General features: G+C 46.1%; 2 protein-coding genes across 2 annotated transcripts in view; one reads left to right on the top strand and one right to left on the bottom strand.

Annotated features, from left to right (window-relative positions):
• The first annotated feature begins 1203 nt into the window (after positions 1 to 1203).
• Positions 1204 to 26758, top strand: part of prkg1b (protein kinase cGMP-dependent 1b) — a 341142-nt gene continuing 315587 nt past the window's right edge. The window contains exon 1 of the mRNA XM_063220777.1: positions 1204 to 1906. Coding sequence (XP_063076847.1) covers positions 1539 to 1906 — 368 coding nt within the window. The 5' untranslated portion in view covers positions 1204 to 1538. The remainder of the gene's footprint in view (positions 1907 to 26758) is intronic.
• On the bottom strand, positions 16542 to 18429 carry LOC134466876 (trichohyalin-like). The gene is made up of 2 exons (XM_063220775.1): positions 18406 to 18429; positions 16542 to 17400 (listed from the first exon to the last, which is right to left on the bottom strand). Exon 2 carries the CDS (start codon positions 17372 to 17374, stop codon positions 16607 to 16609), a length of 768 nt encoding a protein of 255 aa, XP_063076845.1. The 5' UTR covers positions 17375 to 17400; positions 18406 to 18429; the 3' UTR covers positions 16542 to 16606.

Below are 26758 nucleotides of genomic sequence, written 5' to 3' on the forward strand. Positions count from 1 at the left end.
CTTGCGCGCCGGGGTCCGTGCACATTTGCATCACGTCTTCTCTCCCGGGAAGCCGACAGGTGAGACAAAGTGGTAATTGGTCTCGGGCCCAGGGAGGCGAGAGGTGGCCCAGAGTTACATCCTCTTTATACTGTATTGATTGGTTTTGGGTATGTCTTTGTCCCGGGCCCAGCCAAAGCTGTCAGCGGCCCTGCTTCTCTAACGCAGGCGTTCACTTTGATCTGTGCTCTGGGTATATCTTGCAAAGGGCCCTTCTCCGAGGATGTCCTCGTCTCTCTAATTGGGTCGTGCTCTCAAACATCATTTAGCAGACAGGCTGAGGAGAGTGAGCCTGTTACATTACAATGAGCTCAGCTGCATACACAATGTTGTGGCCTGTGCTACACAACATATGACGTTCTCAAATGTCGCCCACTACTCAACCAACTATTAGGTTACAATACTAATGGGCATGTCATGAATTGCTTTGCAAGACAGGTATGACATTAGACGAGCTATGATACAGCATATTGCAATCCAACAGGTGCGTCGTTCAAAGTGACTGCAATACGCTGGTAGCGTCACAAGAGGGAGCCTTTGTCCTTTCGTGGGGTTTCCCTGTGTGGAATGACCACCAGTGCGGTGCTTTCTTTTTTCTCCACTTTTCTGACATGAGAGAGATTTTGCTAATTGAAGTAAAATCTTTAGGAAACTGTACATTTAAGCAGTATGTAGCCTAACACAGCGAATGTGATATGTGTTGATGAAATATATCAATATGCTATTCGTGTCACAAATCACATCAACTTAATCCATTCTCCCTCCCACTAGTCCGTTGCAATTAACAATCATAGAAATTATTTCAATCCTGTCCTTCCATTCTACTCCGTAGTAGCTAATTGTCCCGAGAACATGTCAGTGTTTAAAGTAAACACACTAGCAAATGATGCATTGTTGTCATTGCACGGGAATATAGAAGGCGACTATAATTGCACGCAGCCAACTGTAATCACTGGCTTGGGGGTCTTATTAAAAGGCAATTCCAATGCGGTTTGCGGTCTAATAGAGGGTCTACTAGGCTATGCCTCGCATGGTTACCTCTCTGATCATGAAGGCGGTGCGCTTCTTTTATTTCTGCTCGGCCTCCCCGTTGAAGGTGTGCTGCTCGCCCTGTATTCTATTGGCTGATGCGCGCACAGTTTAGAGCTCAGCTGGGAACTTCACTCCAAGCTCTGAGCCACGAGCCCGGCGTTCTGTGAGATTCAGCTTCCTGCGCGCGACACTCATGTCTCCCCCCGCCAGCGGCCAGTGACGTAGGCTACTTGAGGATGCACGCTTCATGAAACTTCTGTCCAGAAATCGTTGTTGTCTTTTTTCTAAATAGCGTGGGAAGCTGTGCGCGTTTTTTTGGGAACGACGCGGTGAGGAGATATTCTTTGCTCGTGAAACCGTTACCAAGCTTTGGCTGGCTTTCAAAAGCTGCAGTTGTTTGTGTGCCACCGTGGTTCCTGATTTATTTTAATTTTTTTTGAAAAGGCGAAGCCTAGTACGGTCATTTTATGCCACTGCGTGAGGATTCGGAGGTAACTTTGCTGGCGCCTGCGACATCCGAAGGAGCTGCCATGGGCACTTTACGCGATCTCCAGTACGCGCTGCAGGAGAAGATAGAGGAGTTGAGGCAGCGAGACGCGCTCATCGACGAGCTGGAGCTCGAGCTGGACCAAAAAGACGAGCTGATCCAAAAGCTGCAGAACGAGCTGGATAAGTACCGCTCCGTTATCCGGCCGGCCACGCAACAAGTGCACAAGCAGAGCGTTCTCCAGGAGCAGCAGCGCACCAAGAGACAAGCTATATCCGCCGAGCCCACCGCCTTTGACATCCAAGATCTCAGTCATGTCACCCTTCCCTTCTACGCCAAAAGCCCAGAGTAGGTCTCCTCTCCGACCTTTCCCAAGGTCTTCTCTCTCTCTCCTGTCTCATCCGTATCTATTAGCCTAGTTGCCGCACACACTTGGATGTAAACACGAATATTTTGCTACGGCAGCTCTGGTTTGAGCTTTCTGACCAAATAGTTTTTGCACACAGACTATAATTGCATCTACTGTTGATTGGGGATATTCACTCGAGATGGCACCTTGCAGACTGTCAGTCTGATTTCAAGAACCCTGTTAGTGGACAGCTAGTTTTCAACTTATATGGCAAGTAAAATGCCAGGATATGCGCTAACATATCCAAATAAAAAAGTGAACACGTCGGTCCCTGTTACTTAATTTGTGTACATGCAATTTATGGGCATCGTCTGTTTTATGTAGCTGCGTGTGACAGTGTTATGACACTGTGTGTGTGGTGTGCGAAGCAGGAGCGTACATCATGCAGGCATATTTGGAGTCGTGCAGCTCAGCTGGAATGCCTTTACTTGTTGCACGAGGAGTCTGTCTGCGCGCGTGGTGATAACAGACGTCGAGTAGAGGCGACAGCACTGCTCGTAGTTCCCGTTTCCCATGGTTACAAAGCAGAAGTCATTGGATCTACCTGTGTGCAAAACTCATGTGTTTTCACAGGTGGCTACTACTTGGTTGAGTTGCGCTTGTGACAGTCAGTTTACCATGTTAATGGTGTTGGTAACTGGTTGGTAAATGGTCAAGCCGCTCGCTTTCTGCAGCCATGTGGTCCCTTTAAGAGATTATTTCAGAGGAGACTGTTTCTTCTGCTTGCTATTCATCAATTTCTCATAAATCTTTGATTAAGTCACATTTTATGTACACAGAGCATGTAAACACAGGAGGCTATTTATGGGCTTATTTGTTAATTTGCAGTTGGCTGTTTGTCACTTCACTCACTGAGCAGTTGCAAGGCAATATATGTCTGTGTGTGTGGTAGACTGTCATAACAGGAAGCAGGAATTTGAAGCTGTTGTTGAAGCCTTGTTATCAACTACACACTTTATTTGCACATAACTATAGCTGTCTTTAGTGCAGGACACTTGCTGCTGTTAAATTTCCACCCAAAATAATTGGGTTTGTATTGAGGTTGTAATGGGTTGTATTGAGTTACTATGAAACTAGGCTATGTTTCCAGGACTTTTATTATTGTCTTTGTTTGTGTATGTGCGCGTGTGCATGTGAGTGCATTTTCTCACATGAACCCCGGACTATTGGTGCCATGCAGCGGCCTCCAGAGATGGTGTGTGAATGTGGGAATGTCCATGTGTGCAGTGTGCAGTATTTTGAAAGCGCTTTGAATTCAACTTCCGATACTGCGCTATATCAATACTCGTTGTATTGTATTGAGTTCTTGGTAACACTTTACTTGATGAATATCACTTAAGGCCAACAGTCATAAAATGCTTATGACATGGACATAATATTTATGACTTATCTATGACTGTGTTATGACACTATTATGACACTGTAATGACATGATTATGAAACCGGCGCCAAGTAAAGTGTTACCAATACATGTTGTATTGTATTGAGTTCTTCAAGCGAGGAGCGGCAGTGGCAGCAGCAGCAGGAGTATTTAAGCCCCTCTTCTGTTTCCTATTCATTTTGGCTGTAGTTCCCATGATATGTCATCAGCTGTTTATTAGCCAGGTCTGAGGAAATATGCGACCAAAAGCCCAGAACGAAGCCGGCAAAATGTCATATGGCATGAAATGTGTTTCACAGATGACCATATAAAGTTCCTGTTTTCACTTCACATTTCTTTGTGATGTTATGATATTACCCCAGAACAAATCATGCGTTTTCCATAAGATTGTTACACAATGTGTGAGGTAAATGGACAGAAAGAGAGGAGTCACCGGAGCATCTTGAGATGTGGACGTTTACTTGTTTTATTGGGCAAGTGCCAATTTATTTTGGCACTTGCCCAATAACACAAGTAAACTTCCACTTCTGAAGATGCTCCGGTGACTCCTCTTTTTCTCTGCATCTACCAGTCCTTTCCTGTGACGCAACAGATTGTGAAGTGCAGGGGCGCGGAGGATGGGCAGCCATAGCCTAGTGGTTAGAGAGTTGGTCTTTCAATCTAGGGGTTGCCGGTTCGAATCCCCCACAACCTCTCCCTACACTTCCATCCATGGCTGAAGTGCCCTTGAGCAAGGCACCTAACCCCACATTGCTCCAGGGACTGTAACCAATACCCTGAAAAATAATAGTTGTAAGTCGCTTTGAACAAATGAAAGCGTCAGCTAAGTGAAATGTAATGTAATGTAATATCTCTCTTTTCTATGTGAAGTACAGTAAATGGACCTGTGGTGGTTCATGATTTGTCTCTATATGTCTATTTCTCACACAGTTTGGACCATCAAATGCTACCGTTTATTGTCCAGTCACCTTCCCTTGTCTCGTCAATAAGTGGTGGCAGGCCGTGTCGTTCAGGGAGGTTAAGTGTGACTGAGTTTCCAGGGCCCCATGTGTATAGGGCCCCCCCCCACACACTTCGATTTATGTACACATATGTGGCTGGTGGGGGGTCCATCGGAGCTGATTGGCCCACAATTTGCTGCTATGCCCTTGTGTAGTGGACTCAAACAGTAACTCTCCCTTTAAAATGATATGCATATTTGGCATCACCATCAGTAAATATAATAATAAGATGATGATGATGATGCTGAAGTTGAAGGGAGAAGAAGGAGAAGAAGAAGGCACATTTGAGCTGAAATGCACAGGCATGAATCAGTGAATGTTGCGTTATGCCTTGCCAGCTCCGCTCCAGAGTCTGAGGATGGAGGGCCCTTGGGGAGGGAGCTGCATGAGAGAAGTTTTTGGGGGCTCTATTTTTGGTATCCCCCACCCCGCCTATTTTATACACGACGTCTGCTCCCTCCCACTTTCCCATCCAGCCAGCGCTGCTTCATCCTACTCTCTTGCTGCTCTCCTTCTCTCCAGTCGCCTGCCACTTCACTCTTTCGCCTCCGTCGACAGCCTTGAAAGCGCTTGCAAGAGCAGACAGCAAGGAAGAGAGAAGAGGGGAAGAGGGGAAGAAGAGAAGAGGGGAAGAGGGGAAGAAGAGAAGAGGGGAAGAGGGGAAGAGGGGAAGACAAGAGAGTCTCTCAGCAGACTCTCCGGCTGGCTGACTGGTGCGCCAAGAAAGGGGATGGGTGCAGAAAGTTGCAATCAATAATCATCTCTCTCTCTCTCTCTCTCTCTCTCTCTCTCTCTCTCTCTCTCTCTCTCTCTCTCTCTCTCTCTCTCTCTCTCCACTTTTCTGTCTGGTGGGAGAAGAGAGATCCCCAACCATTCTTCTGCTATGCACTCTCTCTCTCTCTCTCTCTCTCTCTCTCTCTCTCTCTCTCTCTCTCTCTCTCTCTCTCTCTCTCTCTCTCTCTCTCTCTCTCTCTCTCTCTCTCTCTCTCTCTCTTTCTCTCTGCCTCCATTTTTCTGTATGGTGGTGGGAAGACAGAGATCCCCAACCATCCTTCTGCTATGCTATGACTGGTGCGTCAAGAAAGGGGATGGGTGCAGAAAGTTGCAATCAATAATCATCTCTATCTCTCTCTCTCTCTCTCTCTCTCTCTCTCTCTCTCTCTCTCTCTCTCTCTCTCTCTCTCTCTCTCTCTCTCTCTCTCTCTCTCTCTCTCTCTCTCTCTCTCTCTCCGCCTGTCTGCATAGACTTCCCAGTCACCAGTCCTCTGTCTCACCCACATGGTTATTTGTCATCCTGCATATACATATGCAGTAGTTAAGCAATGAAGCCATTTCCAGTGTACAGTATGGGTCCTTGAACTTCTGCAGTGGAGCCCCTGTTCTCACTCAGTTAGTCTGTGTTTGCGCTGCGTGTGTGTGGGTGGGTTTGGGGAGGTTGTTGTTGGAGGGTAGTGTGTATAGTCTTCCCTCTGCCCGTCTTGCCCAGCCAGGCCTATGTAAAGTTAAACGGAATGCTTTCTGAAGCGACCTGACTCCCGTTTTAAAAGGGAGCATATTTTGCCTTTTATGGCCATCCTCCGTTTAACAGCCCAGGCCTGGATGATCATAAATCTTTTCAAACAAAAGAGAGGACATTAGGACGTGTGTGTGTGTGTGTGTGTGTGTGTGTGTGTGTGTGTGTGTGTGTGTGTGTGTGTGTGTGTGTGTGTGTGTGTGTGTGTGTGTGTGTGTGTGTGTCAGGGCTCAGGATGAGGGTGGGGATGGGGAGATGGAGATGGAGATGGTGGAAGAAGAAAAAAAGAGAGAGGGTCCTAGAAGTTGCAGAATTTGGAGGATAAGAAATGTCATGCTCGGTTTGCCACCACTCTGCATGCTGTCCCTTGAGTTTTCACCCCAAGCAAGAGTTCACAACAAGCTGGAGCCACACTGGACAGGGTTGCCAGACGAGACTGATGGTTTCCAGCCCAAAAAATGCTCAAAACCTGCCATAAAGTAGCAGGAAAAACCCACCCAAATGCCTTTTTTACCTTTACAGAAGGCCGAACAAACCAGCCCAATTAGGCGGGAAACCATCCAAAATGGCTACACTGACACTGGAGTTACAGTGGTAGTTCGCTATTTTAGACATTAAGCCCTGTTTGTGTGGCTTCTGGGGTGAAGTAGAGATGTTCTCATCACAATTTTGACATTTGGTGCTGAACGGAGCATTTGGGTATCCAAGACTGCAGCCCCCCCACCTTTACATTGACTCCAATAGAGCACTCAAGCAATCGATTATAAAATGGCATTAAACTTTTGTTTGAGAAGACATGGAACTCACCGTGTGGTCAGTGGTAGACAGCGATAAATTGACCCGAAAATTGCAGCGAAATATGCCTTCTAACTGTTGTTTAGCATTTGGCGGACCTATTTTTCCCCAGACGCCGTTGAATAGCAGTAGACATCCAGCCAGTAGGTAGCGATAGTGTGTTGTTTATGTAGACATCAAGGAGCGAGGTAGAACGACTATCTTTGAGCGGGACTGGCTACAAAAACTACAGCTTGCATACAAACCATAGATAGTAACGTAAACAAACGCACCCCCATTTCCGGTCGCGCGGAGTAATACTAGTCAATCAATGAAGACGGACAATAATGAATATATCTTCTCTGGAAGCGTATTTCGCGGTGATTTTCGAGCCAACGTATCGCTGCCCACCTCTGACCACTCGGTGAGTTTCATGTCTCTGCAAACGAAAGTTTAATGCCATTTTATGATCGATTGCTTGAGTGCTTCATTGGAGTCAATGTAAAGGTGGGGGGGCTGCAGTCTTGAATACCCAAATGCTCCGTTCAGCACCAAATGTCAAAATTGTGATGAGAACATCTCTACTTCACCCAAGAAGTCACACAAACAAGGCTTAATGTCTAAAATAGCGAACTACCACTTTAAGCTCACCAGAAATGGGGTGAGAAAAGGCTGGAGACACACTGTTGTTCAGTTTACCAGATGTACCGTCCATTTCAATGGCTTACTCTGGTCACTTACTGTGGTCACTTCCTCTGGTCACTTCCGCTCTCAGGCCTTGAGGTTAGATGTCATTGATGACCTTTTCTTCCCTAATAATTTCCTTCAAAAACACAATTTGCATTATCTAATTTCCAATCAGGATACTGAATGGGGCAAAGATGGACAAGAGAGGGTCTACAAGTTGCAGAATTTGGAGGATAAGAAATGTCCTGCTCGGTTTGCCACCACTCTGCATGCCGTCCCTTGAGTTATCACCCCAAGCAAGAGTTCACAACAAGCTCGAGCCACACTGGAGTTTAGCTCACCAGATATACTACATGGGTTCTAATTTTTTGTTTCCCCCTGGCTACGCAACCCTGGCTGCGCACAACCCAACTTCTGATTGTTGGCTGGAGACTCATTAGTTCAGTTTACCAGATGTGGGGTGCATTTCAGTGGCTTACTCTGGTCGCTTCCTCAAGCTTCCGCTCTCATGCCTTGAGGTTCAACGTCATTGATGACGTTTTTTATTTTTTATTTTTTTATTTAATATCTTTCAAAAACACAATTTCGCATTTTCTTATTTCCAATCAGAATGAATGGGGCAAAAAGACCCCTCCCACCGTCCACAGAGTCGGATTCCTCTTAGCTCACGCCAGACTGTTCGCCCAGGCTAGACTGAGGTACCCTGAGCATGGTACTGTTCAGCCGCACTGCTCCCTTTTGGTCGTCATTGGGGGCTGCCCGTAGCCTCGCGACGCCATCCTCTGTACTCCACCCAAAGATTTTGGCTCTGCACATCGTCTGGCAAAAGCCTCGAGCTCGGTTCTCTCAGTGTTTCGCCAATCAGCAAACAGTTGAGAGTGGTGACGTAGAACTCACCCGCGAGCTCCATTACTGACTGGTTAAGGTAACTATATTCACACTTTCGTTTTGTTATTTCTATGCTTTTGCGACGCCATAACGTAACAGGCATTTAATTTGAGTTTGGAACTTCAATTAATTTAAATGATAGAGTAAGATCAGACAATCCCATCGTCCAAGGAGACGGATTCCTCATGGCTTTTGCCAGACTGACGGAGTCAACAGTCGGCTATTCGCCCAGGCTAGGCTGCCCGCCCCCTGACACCTACAGCAGGCCCGTAGCCAGGGGGGGGGTTCTTCGTTCTTCTGATCTCCGGAAACTCAGGATAAGTAAATCAGAAACTCCACCCACTTTGTCAGGCACCAGTCAACCAGTAGCAAACCATAGGGAGGCGGGTCAACCATGCCGTTAAGGAAACATTGATTGTTATGCTCTTGGTCAGACCAAGTTTCAAAGAGATTTAAAAGTCGATGATTATCAGGCTAACAGTGGCAGGCTAATGAGGCCTCTGCCATCAAAGGCTAGCATCAGATTGTGGCCTTGAACCCCAGTTCACCAGCCCCCTATCACCCCCACCTGGTGGAATCTCCTGACACGTGTGAGCCATAATGCAATTTTGTTGTGTGCAGTGTTCACTTGTGTGCTGTGGAGTTGGAGTTCCCAGTTGGGCTTTTTAAAGATTTATTCCTCGTCCAAAAACCTTCGGTGGCAGGCTAATGAGGTCTCTGCCATCAAAGACTGGCATCCGTTTGGGCCTTGAGCCCCAGTTTGCCAGCCCACTTTCACCCCCACCTGTTAGAATCTCCTGCTGGTACAGGGGCTAATGAGACACTCCAGAACATTGGCATTTCATTGCAATGGAAAACACGTCCGTTTTTTTGGGGGGCATATTTAATTGGATGACTTTTTAAATTGCTTGACTCATGGTTGTGAATTTCTTTAATTTCTTGAAGAACTCCAACAAAGATGAACTTCATTATGTTCTCTGTTGTGCCCTCTTTTTGGTCTCAGGGCACACACTCATGGCCAGTCACAGCACTTGATTTCCTCAAAATGTTGGAGTGCAAATGACCAGTTCCTTGCGGAGCTGTAGGAAAAAGGAGAAAGCAGAAGTAAATTCACAAGTTAATTGCACTAGAACATGATTTTGCAATGATACTGTACGTGACAATGGCAAAAACGTAACTCCAACCATACTCCGGGTAACACGGTTTGTGATGGAAAGATAAACCAGGCTGGTTTAACAGTACCACTTGGCACGACATGACTTAGATTAGATTATTCTTTATAGTCTCTTCAGGAGAGAAATTCAGAATGGACATGAGAAAATGTGATTCACAGTTAACATCAAGTTACCTCAACAGACAGACTTAGGACCACAGAGAACAAACAAACATATAAACAAGGTAACAGATAATCATTGTTAGTGTTGCACACAACGTTCCAGTTTTGGCCCTTAGTCATCCAAAGGCATATACAAATATCGCACATACTCTGACCTAGAGCTATTGCTCAGAAAATAATACAATAAAATACAGAAGATAAAAAGTATAATGCGTGAATGCTACATAAAAGTACCCCCCCCCCCACACACACACACACACACACACACACACACACACACACACACACACACACACACACACACACACACACACACACACACACACACACACACACACACACAGGGAAGCAGACAGGGTAAGTGGGGGTTGTTAGTTGCCCCAGGTACAGGGGGTGGGGGGTTTGGGGGCAGAATAGGGTCCTCATTATTGAATTGTTGAATGTACTGGGTGGGGGGGGGGTCCCTTTCAGATCACTTTGTCCTGGGCCCGGTCAAAGCTGTCAGCCAGCGGCCAGCACACAATATTCATGGCATAGCCAGCTCGGCACGACACGACACAGCGCGACACGGCCGGGTTGTTCTGTATGTGGAAAAGTTCCTGGTGTTAGGAACACTGTTCTAGTGGGATGGGGGGGCTCACTTTAAGTGGGATGGGGGGGCTGGGGGGGGGTCAAGCACTGGTGTCACTTTTACCTCTTATAGCACTTCACTTGAAAACCTGCTGCTACCAAGTATTGTACCCCAAACACAATTTCGTTGCCTTTTTGACAATAAATTCTTGAATCTCTTGAATCTTGAATCTCTAGGCGTACTTCTACTTTTTCGTTGACACCTTTGGTTCGTCACAGTCCAGACATACTAACTACTGTCACTGTTGGACACTAGGGATTAAACTTGCCTCAACACTCATTGTCTGAATCAAAATTGAAAAAGTAATGTATTCTGTGAACCTTTCTCATGAAAAAAACAGCCTGTCATAGAGGTTGTTTTTCAGTGTAGATTAAAAAAGCTGTTACTGATGTTGTCATTGACTGCATTTGCTTGTCCCCTGTGAACAAAAATGTGATAATGCTTAGCATCTAAGCTCTTTAAGTTGAAATGATGTCCACCTCGTTGACACTGATCTTTGTTGTCTCTGCTGTCTTATCATCCACAAAAGTAATTTTTATGTCTCGCCTCTGAAATTGCGCTGCCAACTCATGCACTTTCATTTTTCAATCATGTTGAATCATAAAGGGGTTTCAACAAATTATAGTCAGGTGCCTCGCGTGCCTCCCTGAAGACATGCTCGCACGCACGCACGCACGCAGGACAGTCGACAGGAGGGGGACAAAGGGGTACATTGTCCTGGGCCCAGAGAGATGTGGGGCCCAGAATCGAATCTCCGTTACATTGTATGCATATCAAGGGGGGCCCTTTCAGATGGTTTTGTCCTGGGCCCAGTCAAAGCTGTCAGCAGCCCTACACACACGCACGCACACGCACGCAGGCACGCACACGCGCACACACACACAGCACGTGCGCACTTACCCCTCAGGGCCTATTTTCTCTCATTACCTTGTTTTTGTGGTTGACTGTGGCTCAGTCTGGTCTGTAGGGAAATAACCCAGCAACTTGCAAATGGTATCTGGCGAGGCGCAGCGCTCATGGCTCGCTCCACTCCGCTCGGCCAACCAACCAACCAACCGCTCCCTGCCGTTACCATGGCAATGGGATTTGGGTTTTCTTGGTGCTGCTGTGGGCATCTAGTTGTCATGTGTGTTGTGTTGGAGGAAGACGATGAGGAGGCTGAGGAAGATGAGGAGGAAGATGAGGAGGAGGAGGAGGAGGAAGGAAGCTACTGCTTTGTAGCTTGGTTTACTGATACACTGGAACTGACTTCGGACACTGGATTCACCATGTCAAAAATGAAGGCTTGATATGGTGTGTGCCATGTCACATGGAAACACGTTTAGGGCACTCTGTCTTTGCTGCTACAAAATGTACATAAACGAGTACGCATAAAACCTTTGCTGGATATATAAATAATCATTTTGCATGTCTTCTCTTAAGTTTTGGTGTTTCGTTGTTGGTATTTTTTGGTGGGCTGGCTGTTTGGAGTGTGGCTTTGATGTTGATGCCGGTGAAACCAGTGTAGTGCTTGGTTCTGGGGCTGATCAGGGGTGCTTGCCAGTGTTGCCAGATTGGGCGGGTGCCCGCCCAATTGGGCTACTTGGGATGAGCGTCGGCGGGCAAAAACGGGAAAAATTGGCCATTTGGCGGTTTTTTAAGCCGTTTTGGGCCCATAGAAGTCAATGTAATTTGTTGAATTTGGGCGGAATTTAGCGCATTTTGGCGTTTTTTGAGAACCTTTTGGGCGGGATTTGGTCAGACACATCTGGCAACACTGGTGCTTGCCTCTGGTAATATTCGGCTCCCTGGGAAGAAAAATATCTTTCGGGAGACCCCACGAAAGCTAACCCTATCAGTGTGTATTTTCTGCACTCTCCCTTGAAGCTCTGGCCCCCCCCTTGTTTATTTATTGGCAGTTTGCCAGCCCATGCAGGCTCCGGCGCGTCGTCTACATGAGCCCAATGCTGCGTCTGCCAGGATATGCACCTGCATAACTCTGGAAGATTAAATTGAAACATCTCATCTCGTCTCTTCATCTGTTTACTTTCTGGCGGGTTTGTTTACCAAAGTATAGCAAACATACAGTGCCGCATATACAGGGCCTTGGAAGGATGTCAATGGAAAACCTTGCTGAAGGTCAGTCCTCTCTCACAAGTCAAGAAAAAGTTGAAAAAAAATAGTAGTCAGAGTTACCGTATGTGCTTAAAGGGAATGTATCAGTAAAATAAATGTAATATGGCGAAGGTGTAAAAATGCACACACACACACATGTTAACGCAACACCCGGCCACATAAAATAGAAAATAGAATGATTCAGTTACTTTAGTCATTTCCGATCTCTGCATGGGCTGATGGTGAACAAGGTCAGAATGTATATTAGCACATTAACTCAAGGTCAATGAGCTGAGTTCTTACTGTGACTTGCCAGGCGTTTCGCTGAATTACAGCTCTAAAGCTCTCGTATATCATAGGAGACACTGATGACCACCTTTTAAGGCTTGTAATTTTTCTCACCTTTAGCTTCTGCCTTTCCAAATATTTAGCCAATGTAATGGAACCTCCTTAGCCTCATAGACTCTCCCCAGCATTACATAAGTGACTTGCTTAAAGCAGTATTAAGCCAATGTGGTGGCCCTGGGTGCTATACCTCACTGGTGCCCCCTTAATGCCGTGTACAGACCAAGAGCGAACGGAGCGAACGAAGCGACGGAAGTCATTATTTCTCTATGGAGGGCACGCGACCTGCGCTACCAAAGCGAATTCGCCAGGAGCGAAGCTTCTTGCGCTACCAGAGCGAATTTTGAAGATTAAACTAAATCTAATCGCAGGCGAATTCGCTCTGACGCTGTTCGGCGGCAACCAATCGGAACGTTCATATCTCCGAATGTCCCAGGCTGTCAAGCCAGAGCCGTTATGTGATTAGCTGCATCAAACATGTCAATGCTGCGTCTCGAGCGAATACAGCGTATTCAAGGCGAAACTTCTTCTGCTACCCACGCTACCAGGCAGCGTAGTTCGCTCTTGGTCTGGACACGGCATTATGAATAATATTGGTAAAGTTTGTGTCCTGTGGTGCCTCCATGTTGGTCAAAAATGCCTGGTGCCCTTGGGTACTGTGGCGCTGGCCCTTATGGATAATCCAATATATACATTTAGGTGGATAGTTGTGCATCTGCTTCCTATATCAAAATATGTTGTCATTAAGCTGGAGCTTTGCATGCTTATGCATATTACATCCTCCTGCGGTTCACCCGAAGAACCGCCAATTGTCTCCCTAAAAGTTCTCTGATGATCTCTCGGTGATTAAAGAAGTGCCAAGGGACCCTGAGTACTTCTCTAGCAATCTTGAAGTTCTTACAAGAAGATTTGGGTTCCTCAGGGGTTCTTTTCAGAACCTCTAGGTCACCCACTCAGGGGCAAACAGAAAAAACCTTCAATGTTTTACACCATTGGTGGTCACTCACGTGGAATAAGCCCCTGCAGACAGATGCATGACCCTGGTGAAGTGCATCATCACTCTTTTGAGGATTATTCCAGAGGAATGAGCGATCATTATATAAAAAGATTTCTCTTCACATCTTATGAAGTGGCCAGATGAAAGTCAATTAGGTATCATTGTAACGATCCCTCAACATAATACTGCTCTATTTACAAGGGAATGCGTCGAAATCTGGATGCAATTTCGAGTTCTGTTTGCGTGACAAATGAGACGCAATTCCTTCGAGAACAGGCTCCCTTTCTGCGTTTGGGTACATAGGGTGCTTCATTTCTAAAATGTATTAACCCATTGATGCCTGATGTTGCGTTGCGGAACATTGGCCTGGCGCCTGGAGCTGCATCACGCAACATTCAGGCTCATGATATTTGAGACAACTTTATTAAAAATCTCTGTTTGTTTGAGATGAATGAACACATTCTAATGAAAGATTTTAGCGTTTAAATGCAACTTAGTGCATATTTTTATGTGCTTCAGAAGCTGAGATATTTAGGTTTTTATAGGCTGAGGGCAGCTTTTCCTAAAAGGGCTCCTAAAAGGGCTCCTTTTTTGCAGGTGCCTTAGGGCTTAATGGGTTAAGGAACTGACCACAAAAATAAATACTCATCTTCAGAAGATAACATTTGAACTACCAGAAGAAGACAATGCAGAGTTTTGTTTCAGCATTTAGTGTTTTTATTAGTGTTGAGTAGGGTGTGTAGTATTGAGTGGTGTGGGTTGAAAAAAAAGAATGTGATGGGAAGGGACCCATGTGAAATGATGTGGCTAAAGGACTGTATTGAAAGTGTTGGTTCAGGTGTATAACACCGCCACAGGCTGTCCGGCCAGAACAGTATGAAGATAAGGGCAGTCATGGAGAAGCGGTTAGGGCGTCAGACTTGTAGCCCAAAGGTTGCCGGTTCGACTCCCGACCTGCCAGGTTGGTGGGGGGAGTAATTAACCAGTGCTCTCCCCCATCCTCCTCCATGACTGAGGTACCCTGAGCATGGTACCGTCCCGCCGCACTGCTCCCTTTCAGGCGTCACTGGGGGCTGCCCTCTTGCATGGGTGAAGCATAAAGCGTAAAACCATGGTTTCACTAAAATGTAAAATAAGACATAAACAAGGCATAAGAAACATGTATGTACAGAAATACAATATATACAATACGCACATACACATACAGACTATATACAGTATATTCAGAGGGGCCACCACAGTAGCACATTACTGAAGCAATGTACTCTTTGGCAGAACCGTGGCATGGAGAATGAGTAACATAGTATGCAGCCACAAGACAAACAGAACAGTAAACAGACAATGCAATAAAGACATGACATAATACAGTGATAACATAATACAGTAACTCACTCTCAACAATGCACTGCATGTCACAAGAGTGCAAATGGATCCTGAGGTGTCCAAGAAGATGAGAGAGATGGATCCCAAGTTAAACTGAGATAGATTCCCGGTCCTATCAGTGGTCTGAGGAGTAACCTGTGGCCTGGCCGTAATATGCACAGAGCAACACAGCAGGCTGCCGAGCAAGGGTGTGTGCCTGATGATGCTGGTGTAGCTGCTGCTATTGCTCCTTCACACGGCTGTGTGGAACTGATGACCTGGGGTGGACACTCGGGGACTGACTCCTGATGGTGACCGACACATGACGGGCTCTGACAGGTGTGCGCCGTGGCTCCTTTTCTGCCACTGGTGGTGCTGATGCACTGCACAACCTGAGCCGGGGACGAGGGGTGAAGCTATCGCAGAGGGAGGCGCCAGTGGGGGCTGTCAGCTGCGTTGATGGTGAAGCTGACTGCTCGACGACTGCGGTCCTCTGGTTGCTTCCAATGACGATGCCTGCTAGCCTAGCCGCTACCTGAGCCAGCATGCCTGAGATGTGGCGCTGGCGCTTGGCAAACTGATGAACACTAGCGGGTGTCTGTCCCTCAGTGAACATACTGCTTATGGGTGACTGCTGAACCTTGGCTGGGCCTTTGAGTGTCCAACGGAGGTGAGTCTTGATGGCTGCTGGCCCTCCTGAAAAGTCCAGACGCACTGGCTTGACTGGTGTGAGGAAATGATTGCAGTCAGAGCCGCCGTGGGCTGTCCACTGTTGGACGTTGCTGACTCCTCACATGTTCCGTCTCCTGATGAGGTGGTGATGGCGGTCTCGCTGAGTGATGTGAAAGACTGGCCCTCTGGGCGTGTGTGTGTGTGTGTGTGTGTGTGTGTGTGTGTGTGTGTGTGTGTGTGTGTGTGTGTGTGTGTGTGTGTGTGTGTGTGTGTGTGTGTGTGTGTGTGTGTGTTGGTCCTCGACTCTCAGTGGCCTCTGATAGGTGTGTGCGCCGTGGCTCCTTTTCTGCCACTGGTGGTGCTGATGCACTGCACAACCTGAGCCGGGGACGAGGGGTGAAGCTATCGCAGAGGGAGGCGCCATTGGGGGCTGTCAGCTGCGCTGATGGTGAAGCTGACTGCTCGACGACTGCGGTCCTCTGGTTGCTTCCAATGACGATGCCTGCTAGCCTAGCCGCTACCTGAGCCAGCGTGCCTGAGGTGTGGCGCTGGCGCTTGGCAGACTGATGAACACTAGCAGGTGTCTGTTCCTCAGTGAACAGACTGCTTGAGGGTGACTGCTGAACCTTGGCTGGGCCTGGGAGTGTCCAACCAAGCCGAGTCTTGATGGCTGCTGGCCCGCAAGAAGGGCCTAGACGCACTGGCTTGACTGGTGGGAGGAGATGAGGGCAGTCAGAGGGACAGTTGGACGTTGCTGACTCCTCACATGTTCCGTCTCCTGATGAGGTGGAGATGGCGGTCTCGCTGAGTGATGCGAAAGACTGGCCCTCTGGGCGTGTGTGTGTGTGTGTGTGTGTGTGTGTGTGTGTGTGTGTGTGTGTGTGTGTGTGTGTGTGTGTGTGTGTGTGTGTGTGTGTGTGTGTGTGTGTGTGTGTGTTTGTGTTTTGGTCCTCGGCTCTCAGTGGCCTCCAAAGCCCAACATCTTGGAGATCCACCTCAGCGTAGATGTTAGCTTTTGGCCCTGAGAGTTTTCAGCCTGGCCGTCACTGGCTCCCTCTATATCAATAACCACATGGTCTGCCTTTGCTCCAATGGCTCCTTCTATATCAATAACCACATGGTCTTCCTTTGCTCCAACAGCTCCTTTGTGGCTTGTTTCAAGGAGGACTTTTGAGATGACTTTCTCTCCTGTCATCTGGCTGTTGTCCACTCTCTTTTGCAGCTCCAGAGCTGCAATCCTTGCCTCCAGATTGTCGATCTTGTGCTGTTGCGCCTCTCTCTCTCGTTCCTGCTTTTCCCTCAGGGCCCTGGCTTTCTTTATTAAAGCCTTTCTCCTTTGGAGCTGTGCTTCACCAAGGATGTTGGCTACAGGTGCCTCCCTCTTCTCCTGCTCCAAGGTGACCAGCCTTTCCTCCAGATTTATTGTCTTCTTCTCTTGCGCTTCCCTTTCTTCCTCTTGCTTCTTTCTCAGGGCTCGGGCTTTATCCAATAGGGACTTCTTCCTGTCTTTTGTCAGTGTCTGTTTGAGCTGTACCTCTTTTTGTTGGGCCTCTGCTCTCCTTCCCTCCAGCTCCTTCCACAGTCCCATCGCTTGCTCCATGAGCTGCCATTGAGCATCCATTTGGTGCTCAGCCTCCGTTCTCATGATCTTGATGTCTCCCCTCGTCAAAGCAAGCTCTCGCCGCATTTCCTCCATCTTTCTTTTGTATAACTCCTGCTGTGGCATTTCTGCCTTTGATTCTCAATGTATTTCTGTGAAGAGAAAGGGGATTTTAGTGTGTTTTTGTTTTGCTGGCATCCATTGTGATAGGTTTCAGTGCATTGTCCAATTACAGACCTTGACAAACTTAGAATTTGACCCTTACTAATAATGCATTAACTATGTATTGCATGCTATCAACTGAATTACAGTTGCAGTGTTTATTGAAGCCACTTCCATTGATATAATTCTTATGATTTGAACAAGTAGCCCATTGCCATCAATGTAAATTTGACCAATGGGCATTAAGTTAAACAGAATGATTTACTTAGCAAAGGCATTGTGACATTATTTATATGACTACAGTATTCTACTTGACACGCTGTACAAAAATTGGTCTTATCAAAGCCTAAGTCATTATAATGTCATGTTTCCAAGACAACCAAATGCTCCAATGAGACCAATGAGACTTGGATTTAATTGACAATATTTATGAATAACCTTATATTGAATAATATATGAATAACCTTATATTCCTAGAAGGTGTAAGACAGCATAGTTTTTTTTTATTAAAAAGAAATCTATTGTTAAGTATTATGTAATGTTTAATCATGGCTATATTTACTTTATATCAATTCAGTCATTAAGGTCATAAAATTCAAAGCCAAGCTATGAATAAGTTACACATTATAGCCTGTGAAATGGAATTTCAAAAGGACACAAATCTTCATGTTAATAACTAATTTCCCCCTTCTAATTAGGAGAATCCCCCCCCCTCCCCCAGACCAGTAATAGGCTGAAAAAAGTGTACTTGAAAATACATTTTCCAATATTAAGAGCAAAAGTCACTCAAAGCTTTAAACAAGAAATCACTCGTGGACTTAAGCAAATATTTCCTATTCAATACCGGCAACAACAACAAAAAAAATTATCAGATAAATTGATAATTCCCCAAATTAATTGAATTGAATGAAATTAAATTTCTAATAGCCTAGGTAATATATATATAATTATTATTTACATTTAAAATGTAAAAGTTAAGCAGTGAAGTAACTTACCTCTATCTCTTGTCTGTTCATGTGCAGAATGAGTGTCTTTGGGGTTCTCATGGTCAAGATTACAGCAATGGAACTTTGGTTATTGTGACATCATAATAAACATCTGCTCTGGAAATCTCCACCATTCATAAATGAGTAGATTCTATATTTTTTCTGAAAGCAACATTTATAGGAGTAATATGAATATTGTCTATTAAAAATTAAGTCCATGTCTAGAATTTTCAATATTTGAAGATTCCATTGGAATGTTCATGTGGCAAAAATAGTAGTCCTTGTTGTAAACAAGTTGTATCTGATAAGTAAAATTACAGTCTTCATTCGATAGCAGGCTAGGTCTTGATGTTATGAAATTAGGCTATGTTACGAACACATCCAAAGTCATCTTTCTTTAGGAATATTGTTATTGTTTTTGTGTGTGCGTGTTTGTGTGTGTGCACTCTCTCACATGAACCCAATGACAATGGCGTGCCGTGCAACAGCCTGCAGAGCTGGTCTCTGAATATTGAATATGGAGTGTGTGTGTGTGTGTGTGTGTGTGTGTGTGTGTGTGTGTGTGTGTGTGTGTGTGTGTGTGTGTGTGTGTGTGCATGCGTGTGTGTGTGTGTGTGTGTGTGTGTGGTGTGTGTGTGTGTGTGTGTGTGTGTGTGTGTGTGTGTGTGTGTGTGTGTGTGTGTGTTTGTGTGTGTGTTGATTTAGATGTGGGGCTTGATTCCATAATTATTACTCTCTGTGTGGTTTAGGAGCCCATTGAGACTTCACTTCTTTTAAGTAAGGGTTAACGTTCGGCGAGAAGGTCGCTACCGTGGAATAGCAGCACGACAGAGAGAATCTTTAGACCCCGACGCGGAGCGGAGGGGTCTTGTTCTCTCTGAAGTGCTGCTATTCCACAAAGCGACCGACTCGCCGAAAGTTAACCCGCTTATTATATGGATATACTTAAATGACTCACACATGGCGGGGACAGTTCTTTAGACCTATTTAATGTTAAGATTGTTGCTGCGCAAAACAAAACAGTGCCGTTGTGGAACACCGCTAGGCAACAGCTAGGTAGCCAGGACAACAGGTGTTGTCTATCACAGCAGCTGGTTAGAGTGACAAAAGACCGGACCCCCTGCGGAGTGATATGAAACATTCGCTTTAGCCACTGACTTGTATACAAGCCAGTGGCTTTAGCAGTGAACGTCTTGTTGCCATTGACAGCGGTAGCCAGAACAACGGGTGCTGTCTATCACAGCAGCTGATTAGAGTCTTGTTGAAAAGTCGCTTTAGCAGTGAAAAGTCTTGTTGCCATTGACAGCGGTCTGTTATAGACCAACCCGTCCGTTATCGAAAAATAACAGACGTCCGAACGTTGGGGAGCCCCGTTGAAATGAATGGAGCATTCGACAGATGACGTCACAACCATATAATAAAGTCAAATATTGCGTTATCAAAGTGATTTGTGACCTTCCTAGAAGGCCTACAAGGCTTGGAATCATCTGGCCCCTTATTGTTTGGCCAAGGAATGATCCATAGGCTAGGCCAGTGGTTCTCAAACTTTTTCCATCATTCCCCCTTTCAGAGGGTCTGAATGCTTCCGAGCCCCCCCAGGCAACAGCAGTACGCGCGCAGACTGATTTTGTGATCGCCGCGCGCAGAATCAAAGGAAAGGTGACTGGTGAGATTAAACACAGAGGGACTGCAGTTGAATGCAGATGTGTGTTGATTTCCTATGCTATTCAAAGTCATGACAATTAATGATGATTAATTAATTAATGATTCAGATGTAACATGCCCCCCCTGAGATGCCTCCGCGCCCCCCCCCAGGGGGGCTTACACCTCACTTTGAGAAACACTGGGCTAGGCATACAGTATCTGCATATGCTTACAGCTTCCTGACACACACACAGACGCTATCTCTCTCTCTGTCTCTCTCTGTCTCTCTCTGTCTCTCTCTGTCTCTCTCTCTCTCTCTCTCTCTCTCTCTCTCTCTCTCTCTGTCTCTCTCTGTCTCTCTCTCTCTCTCTCTCTCTCTCTCTCTCTCTCTCTCTCTCTCTCTCTCGTCTTCATAGACCACACACACACACACACACACACATTGACACATTGTATCACAAACATTATAATAAGCCATACAGAAGTTCAGGTTGATATTGGGTGATTTGTCTTAACTTGACTTTGACTAGATGTTTATTTTTTTTCCACTCGAATATAAATAAGCTTTCTGAAAAACATTTTTTTTTTTGCTGTGTAGTACTTACTCCTCCTTGACCTTTCAGCTATGCAGGACTATAAACCTGAGCAGGTTGCTGAAGCAGAAGGCTGTGCTCTGAGGCATGTCTGCAGAGCTGGACTGGGGTAGAAATAGGGCCTGGGCACGTTTGGCTTCAAGGGCCCCCCCCTCCATCATTAGTGGCACAGAACTGACTCGCTGGTAGGTGCCACACCCTCGTGGGCCCCATACCCTTGTGGGCCCCTATTTTCAGAACTGTAAAAAAAATATATAATTAAAAAAATGTATATTATTATTGTTTTTTGACATATCTGAAAATAGGGGCCCACTAGGGTTCGGGGCCCACCGGGAAATGCCCGCTATGCCAGATGGCCAGTCCAGCCCTGGCTCTGAGGCATGTCTGTGTCTGTGGACCGGCTCCTGCGCACCTGCGCACCAGGCGAGCTTGCCAAGGCAAGGTTGCTGTGCTGTGTAGAGCTAGTGCCTGTTTCATGTCTTTCCAATTATACGTCAGGACGTCAAAGACCCGCTGTTACTATGCAGCCATTTTTATTTATGTTTACCTCCTATAAATATGATGAATATTGTGTGCTGGCCACTGGCTGACAGCTTTGACCAGGCCCAGGACAAAGTGATCTGAAAGCCCCCCCCCCACCCCCCCACCCAGTACATTGAACAATGCAATAATGAGGACCCAATTCTGCCCCCCCTCCCCCCACCCCCTGCAGCTGGGGCAACTGACCCCCCCCTCCCCCACACACACACTTACCCTGTCTGCTTCCCTCTGTGTGTGTGTCTGTGTGTGTGTCTTTGTGTGTGTGTGTGTGTGTGTGTGTGTGTGTGTGTGTGTGTGTGTGTGTATGTGTGTGTGTGTGTGTGTGTGTGTGTGTGTGTGTGTGTGTGTGTGTGTGTGTGTGTGTGTGTGTGTGTGTGTGTGTGCACTGGAGCATATGTGTGGCCAGCATCAGTAATCGGAATTTAGAGACAGAGGGCAAAAAGAAACATACTGTTTATGTTTCTTTTGTGCCCTCTGTCTCTAAATTCAGATTATGTCCGCTGACAAGGTACCATAAAACCTCCTGTTGTGTGTGTGTGTGTGTGTGTGTGTGTGTGTGTGTGTGTGTGTGTGTGTGTGTGTGTGTGCGTGTGCGTGTGCGTGTGTGTGTGTTGTACAGGCTTTTATGGAACACATTCTCATATCTTTTAATCTCAGGACAAAACTCAGCCAAAGACCCTTAAAAACTCCACATTATAGAAAAAAAACAACCACTGCCTCTCAGCACACAAAAAATAGATTTATAAGTGGCTATATACATAGGCCCCTTGAGAACAGTTCAAGACATGGCAGTCCTTTATACCGGCAAATTGTGTGACTAACGCAGTGTGGCCGGCTGGTTTCTGCGCACTCATTTTTATCTGGTGTTATCTTTTCAGCGCCGGCCGCCATGACAACATCAGTTGGTTTTTATGGGCCGGCACTGAAGACGGTTCAGCCTTAGGTCAACCAGGCTCAGACACGGACTGAAAACACATGCTCACCTTCAGCTGTTGTGCTCAGCTGGTGCTCCTGAAAAAGAAAATTATGCAAAATTACACAAATCATGCCCTATTCCGTAGTCTGATGAGGTCAGTCTGTCTTTGAAGTGTTGCAACGGTGTTCACGCCAGGAGGAATTGGCTGAAAAACAGTTAGATATGTTACTGGGGCTTCAGAGGTCTACTGAGCTGCCACAAGCAGTTCCTTTTCCCTTCCCGTCAGACCCTCATATGTTCATATATATTAGTATTTATTGCTAATGTTATTTGCCTTTTTCAGTTCATCTTTTTTTGCAAAAGAAACTTTAATTTGATTGTTCTTGGACTAAAAGGATACATTATAATCCTGATGTACGTAGATGTCAAAGTGAACAAGTTATACACACAAATATGATGCATTCCCCAATCATATTTTTATCAAGTAAAAACATTCTGAGATGAATTTTGGGAGTTGTGCTAACACTGGTTGCTTTGGTTCCCAGTCTTGCTTCAATATTGCATCATTCTCAAAACCTTTTTTTGATCCGACACTAATCATGGAAAAAGCTATCATGAAAGCACTGGCAAGGCCAGCATTAAAGGTGGCTCAGTCTTTGGGTTTTTTGATCATGCTTCTCTCCTTTTGTCAGTTTGATTCCCACCTCCCATGGCTTTCCATCAGGCCTGGACTGGGGGAGAAATAGGGCCAGGGCACTTTAACCCATTGACGCTTAAGGCACCTGCAAAAAAGGGTGCTGAATCCCTGAGCCCTTTTTAAGAAAAGCTGCCCTCAGCCTATAAAAACGTAAATATCTCAGCTTCTGAAGCACATAAAAACAGGGTGCGATTTGGGGGATGGGGGGGATTGTCCCCTCTTATGGTTTTGATATTGTCACTTTTGCTATACGATTTTAATCATAGTTTAATGTAACTCCATTGATATTGCATGAAATCTGAAACATATCCCCCCTTCTGGTTTTCTAACAAAACGCACCCTGCACAAAAATATGCACTAAGTTGCGCTAAGACTCTCATCTTTCATTAGAATGTGTTCTTTGATCTCAAACAAACAGATTTTTAATAAAGTTGTCTCAAATATCATGAGCCTGAATGTTGCGTCATGCAGCCAGGCGCCAGGGCCAATGTTGCGCAATGGGCCCCCTCATAATTAGCGGCGCAGAACTGACTCACCGTTTGGCCCCATTTTCAGAAATAAAAAAATAAAATAAAAAAATGAACATTTCTAAAAAATAGGGGCCCACGAGAGTGCGGGCACACCGGGAAATGCCCGCTATGCCAGATGGCCAGACCAGCCCAGCTTTCCATTGCGTGAGCTAGATTAGGGAGAAAGGCTTCTTTTGGACCATGAAAAGCCAACAAATTCTCATGGCTGTTCGTCTATGGTGAATCCGGCCAGAAACGGAGACCATTGTGCCTGCCAAAAGAGAGAAATAGGGCCCAGGCACTTTTGGCTGAAAGGGGCCCCTCATAATCAGCGGCGCATAACTGACTCACCGGTTGGCCCTGCACCCTTGTGGGCCCCTATTTTCAACCTCTGACTTCTGTTGTAAATTTTCGGCTACAATATACATTTTTCACACAAGTCTTGTGTGCGCCTCCTTGTTTCATTACCTCAAAGGCCCCTATTTTCAGAAATGATTATTTTTTTAAACAAATAAACATTTCTGAAAAATAGGGGCCCACTGAGAAATACCCGCTATGCCAGACAGCATGTCCAGCCCTGCTTTCCATGACGTGAGTTAGAGTAGGACAAGAGGCTTCTTTTGGACCATGAAAAGCCAACAAAATTCTCATGGCTGTTCGTCTATGGCGAATCCCGCCAGAAACGGAGACCATTGTGCCTGCCAAAACAGCCTCACGTTGCCGAGCTGCAAGGGTATGATACCAGCTGTATTTCTGTGATTGTACCCAGGGGGAAGAGCCATATACCAGCAGGGAAGCCGGCAGCAGGGGGTGGGCAAAGGGGTCAGTTGTCCTGGACCCGGGGAGAGAGGGGGCCTAGAATTGTGTCGTCTTTACAATGCATGTATTGGGAGGGGTTCTTTGAAATGACTTTGTCCTGGGTCTGGCTTAAGCTGTCATCGGCCCTGTATGCCAGTATAGATTTACACTTAAAACATATCGTGTCTCATTTAGCTGAGAGGAGTAAACAAGAACTGATCTCATTTGAGGGAATTCATGGTTCCTGCTTTTCTGTTGATAGCAGATGTTTCTTTTTAAGGATGAAAATAAATATCTATGTTGAACATATTTTTAGGAGCAAATACTGGCAAACATGTTGTCCAGAAACTTAAGTTATGAAAAGTCATCAGTTGTTAAAAGTCAATGTCCTCTGTTGATAACAGTGTGAGGAAACTGGATCGTGAATAAAGCTGACATAACTCAGTTATAAAGAAAGAAGAGAAAGAAAGAAAGCCCATTAGGAAACTCCAACTCCCATTGTCATTGTGACACAGCACTCCACAGCACACAAGTGAACACTGCACACTGCACACAACGAAATTGCATTTATGCATCACCCGTGCAAGGGGGCAGCCCTCAGTGGCGCCCCATGGGGAGCAGTGCGGTGGGATGGTACCATGCTCAGGGTACCTCAGTCATGGAGGAGGATGGGGGAGAGCACTGGTTGATTACTCCCCCCACCAACCTGGCGGGTCGGGAGTCGAACCGGCAACCTCTGGGATGCAAGTCTGACACCCTAACCGCTCACCCATGACTGCCCGAGAACTTATACTTGGGGAAGGAGGTCTCTTGCACTCTACCAGCCATCTTGGTGCTCACAGTCCAGGACTGTAGACAGTAGAAAACAAGTTGGTCTAGTCACGCCTGCCGACAGGGGGGACAAAGGGGTATGTTGTCCCGGGCCCAGGGTGATAGGGCGTCCAACATTGAGTCCCCATCACATTGTATGTATTGGGTAGGGGGCCCTTTCAGATGACTTTGTCCTGGGCCCAGCGAAAGCTGTCAGCGGCCCTGGGTCCACTTCAGAGAGACTGGGGCCAAGGATGACTGGAGTGCACAGGATACAAGCACTTGCGCCACAATAAAAATAGCCGAAGAACATATCAGTCATCTTTGGCCCAGTCTCACTGAAGTTGTTCTTTAATAACTCAGTTATAGTCGCTGTGTGATTCGAGAACAGAACACTTTATAGAAGAATAGAAGACAGAGCACACCAAACAAAGACAGACCACATGAGTCAGAGATAGCATCTCACCGCAGGGCATTATAGCATACAGCAGGGTTTCCCAAACTGGGGTGCGTGCACCCCTGGGGTTGCGCGGCCCGCCTTGAGGGGGTGCACGAGCTGAATAGAGCAATGACGGATATGGTAGTTTTTATCCAGTATTAATGAACATTAAGTAGTTCTTAATAGTATAATGCAATATATGCTGTAAGGGTCCATCTGAAGTGTAGTTTAATTCCAAGGCTATTGTAAAAGAGGATTCCCCAAAAACGACTGTGCTTAATATGCAGTGAATGAGCAGTGAATCCATACTTGCGCGGCCATCAGCACACCAAAATATTCGCTCAGGGGGTGCGCGAACCACATTGAAATGTACAAGGGGGTGCACAGGGAAAAAAGTTTGGGAACCCCTGGCATACAGCATTACTGTTGTACAGTGCCACTAGCTGCGTATGGCTAATGCACCATATCTTTATAATGATCTCCCAGCATCCTCCATGGCCCTAGACAGGCAGTTCACGATGCATTGTTACTTCAACATTAAGAGAGAAGGATCAACTTGATCAACTTTGCTAGTGTTGAATTAACATTTAAAATGTAGCCTACTGTGTATCTTAGGTTCCTTAGGCTTCCCACAGTACTGCCCCCTGACAGCGCGGAACAGATGGTCCTTCTCCACCTGTCTGTCTTGGTGCAAAGGAAGGAGAGCAACACTTTGTTATCATGCGATAATAATGTGAATGAAGCACCCCAGAGCACTCTTTTGTCAAATCGTCAGCTCTCCAAAGATAATGAAAGAGAAACAGAGAGTGAGGTGGGGGAGAGAGTGTTTCAGCTGATTGCAAAATAGCATGAGATAGATGAAAGAGATGGGAGCAGTTGAAGTTGAACACCAGTGTTGCCAGATGTGTCTGATCAAATCCCGCCCAAAGGGTTCTCAAAAACCTCCAAAATGCGCTAAATTCCACCCAATTTCAACAAATTACATTGACTTCTATGGGCACAAAACTGCCGGAAAAAAAAAAGCCAAATGGCCAATTTTTCCCGTTTTTACCCGCAGACGGCCATGCCAAGTAATCTGGCAACACTGTTGAACACTTGTTAAATGAATGGAGGTGTATGCTTCTGTTGCTGTAATCCTGTGTCAACGGCAGAGTCATTTGGTGGAAATGTTTTTCGGTAGCCTAAAGGTTAGTTTCAAAATCCCAATGATGACCATCTTTCACTGGGAATTGGGGTTTAATGTACCTGCCCCGTGGTTCTTTACAAACCCCTTGCTGCCATGCAATACACAGTACAATATTATCTCTCTCTCTCTCTCTCTCTCTCTCTCTCTCTCTCTCTCTCTCTCTCTCTCTCTCTCTCTCATGTACAATGCCAATGGTCCTCATAATGTAAGGGGTTACCTCCATAAATGTA

The sequence above is a fragment of the Engraulis encrasicolus genome, chromosome 17, assembly GCF_034702125.1.
Source record: "Engraulis encrasicolus isolate BLACKSEA-1 chromosome 17, IST_EnEncr_1.0, whole genome shotgun sequence".
Classification (NCBI taxonomy): Eukaryota; Metazoa; Chordata; class Actinopteri; order Clupeiformes; family Engraulidae; genus Engraulis; species Engraulis encrasicolus.